Source organism: Penicillium canescens (genome assembly GCF_028828765.1).
Source record: "Penicillium canescens strain IBT 15451 chromosome Unknown utg000003l_segment0_segment0, whole genome shotgun sequence".
Classification (NCBI taxonomy): Eukaryota; Fungi; Ascomycota; class Eurotiomycetes; order Eurotiales; family Aspergillaceae; genus Penicillium; species Penicillium canescens.
The window spans coordinates 4,659,018-4,662,161 of record NW_026703965.1 but is presented as its reverse complement, the minus strand read 5'-3'; the positions used below and the strand labels follow the sequence as shown (position 1 = coordinate 4,662,161).

Genomic DNA, 3,144 nt, shown 5'->3' with positions numbered 1-3,144 from the left:
TGTCACCTGGCGCTAGCCAATGGCCTCGAAAGGGATAGCAATAGTAGAGCAGGGCCTCGGGAAGAGCTTCAGATTGAGCAGAGCCCAAAATCAAATTCCCCTCGATCGTTAGTCAAAATAAGGAATGGTATGGGGGCAAGAGGGACAATGGGCGACAGGGAGCCGGCGTTCATCCCTACAATTTCTTGCTGTCACCACCCTAATCACACACCACACAATCAATGTATCAGGGGTTTTGCTTTCTTTCCTTCCTTTCTTTCCCTTCTTCTTCGTCTATTTAATTTCTCTTCTTTCACGTCGAATTGGGAATAGTAGTAAAAGCTGCAACAAGGGGGGTAAATTCTGTGTTGTGGAAATTGACGCTATCCTTCGAATCCATTCCATTTCACTTTTTATTTTTGCAACGGCGAACTGATGACCACATATCCAAATATGACCCAAGGGCATGAGCCTCAGGACTAGATATCCGATAGAATAGATGAACAAATCTAAGCAGAGACCAAACGGAACATAGAAACATACAATTGAGTAGGGAAATAGTGGTTATAAGATTAAAATGTTCAATGCGGATGTGGGACGGCCAATGTCGGGTCTACGGGTGAGAATCGACCTTATCGTAATCCATCTCCCTAGTTCCAATATTCTAAAGCTGATCCCACAACTTGTCGCACGTTGGAATGCCATCTCGGTGGGTCGAAGCTCCGCTGCGTATGCGGTGGGCGTACTATTGCCGCAAATCTGGCCATGAGCGTGTTGGTCTTCCTAATTAACATATGGAGGAAGACCTTGTCAGCTTCGCTTCCGTTATGGCATTAATTGTAAGGGATCTTCTTAAGATTTGGGTGAAGTTCAGCAGAGTATCGTCTGACTGTACTAATGGGACTAAAAAATTTAAAAAAATAAAAAAAGAAATTAACGGGAGCTGCTGCTTTCCATACCCAACATTCCTCAATGATTTACGTGGAATGCGCCTGGTTGTCATGGCGTTTTGCATCCACGGACCCCTGCGACACAACAATATTACTCCTTCATATCGCGAATACCAGCATGACAGGAAAATTCATCTTCCCAACAGAAGCTGAGAATCGTTTCATAGTGGCAGACCTGGTGAACGTGACATGGGATGTTGTCGCCCCCCTCATCTCGATTTACGAGAGCTGTGGTAGCATTAATCGCAAATTGAAAGGTGAGATATCAACCCAAAATTCCCTGTAGCTTTGTACGGACTATTTACCTATTTTGAATAGATAAAATAACCAACAATAATAGCTACATATGGATTGCGACTCGGAGAGACTACGCTGAAAATGGGTGCCACTTCGTACTCCAGCCATTCACAGCACAGGGAGAATCTTATGGTGACAATATTACCGGTATTGAATTTGGGATATCGAAACGGTACACAGATGATCCACCACCAGTCTCCTATAATTTCGTCAAACCATCTTCATCCATGGCTGGAAGCACCACGACAGCACTTCAAAGTTCTCAACCTACCGGGGTTATTTCCAAAGCTACATCGTCCTTGATAGATACTCCGGCTTCCAAAGATAAGCACGGTCTATCGAGTACAAGTAAACTCGGAATTGGTCTTGGAGTCTCGTTGGGTTTCTTACTGATAGCTGTCACATTGGGTGCATTCATCTTGACACGGCGAAGAACCCGTCAGAAGGAGAGTGGGAAAGCCCCCGCAAGTATCCAGATCAGCAATGGACTAGCTACTGATTCCATATACGAGGATGGAAATCCCCATCATGTGGCCTTGTCACAGATGGAGACAACGGCTTCACTTTGCCAGTTGCCCAGTGATGATCAAAGGCCGACAAGAACGGAGAGACGGCTGAGTGAATTGATGTCCATTGAGCGAGTGGAATTGGACTGATCTACTTGTTGGGCTGTAATATACATAATATTCGACTGTCTGTCAGAAATGGATCCAATATCACCACATACGTGGTTCCTCTACTGTGCCCGTTGTGCGACAGAGTCTGAGCCTGTTATTGTTTAAAGGAAGGTTAAGCCAGAGGGAATGACTGAGACTACATATACAACAAGCAGATCAAGTTGGTTCTAAATCAACTTGGTTCTTCGTATAGACCATGCGGGAATCAAATCTGATGGTGCGGCTTGAACAGCCTTAAATCATAACACGCCCTACTTGAAAACAGAATCCGTTAGTTGGGTTCAAGCTCAACACGATACTCAACAACAAGCTGCGTAAAGGCCTGCTGGGGTTCATTTTCCATTCCAGATACTTTGAATTGATCACGCTCCTACCCAACACGTATCCCTTCTTCTCCATAGGCTATAAAAAACCGGCGGAACTCCCTGTAATACTCGTCTCCAGAAATGGCGCACAATTAATCAAGCGGGTCGGCATCTTCAATGGTAAACGTTTTTTAAATCCAAGTGCGGATCCTAGAGTCTTAATGTGAAGTTACTGGCCATTATTTAAGACACATGATTTTGTGTAATGATCTCCAATGTGCGACCTCAGGGAGAACAAGACCAAGACTGTATTTCAAATAAGAGGTTCCGATGATACTGAGGAAGCATTTACGCAAAACCACTGAGATGTTTAAGTCTGAAGTCTCTCTCAATGAGAGAAACTTCCCCTGACTTATACTCATGATAGAAGGATCTGGGCTGACAGTTTCATGTCTATTATACATGTATCGGGTATAAACCGTCTAACTAATCATTCATGGGTTCTCAACACTGTAGGAATCGAATATCTGTCAAAAATTTTCAGTGTCGGGTACCTCTCCTTGAATGCCTGGCCATCGATGTGTACCCTATTGTGGATACTTGGGTTCAATCCAGTTTTCTGTCAATTCAATATATGTAACATCGAGATTAGCAGACGCAATAAGAAAAGTTCTTAATTAAATGGAAGTTATATGATATTCGCAGCGGCCATGGACCTTGGCGGAGCTCTCTGTTCTACGACTGAAGTTGCTCGTTGTGCCGGAGAACAGCCTGGTCGTAGAGGACGGACAGGCGTTTGTGACACGAGGTCTCAAACATGCTACTCAGTTCGTGATGGGCCATAGGCCTTCTGTTCCCAATGTTGTGGCTTATCGATAAGTCCCGAGTTCAGTAAGGCTGGACGCGACAGGGTCTGTGAACCTTTCGCGTTTCGCA

General features: G+C 44.6%; 1 protein-coding gene across 1 annotated transcript; it reads left to right on the top strand.

The window, feature by feature from the left end:
* Positions 1–1,047: 1,047 nt before the first annotated feature.
* N7446_005086 (uncharacterized protein) lies at positions 1,048–1,882 on the top strand (the record flags this gene model as incomplete). Its single annotated transcript, XM_058513834.1, has 2 exons — positions 1,048–1,186; positions 1,248–1,882. The coding sequence occupies 2 exons, from the start codon at positions 1,048–1,050 to the stop codon at positions 1,880–1,882; spliced, it is 774 nt and encodes a 257-aa protein (XP_058375163.1).
* Positions 1,883–3,144: the final 1,262 nt, after the last annotated feature.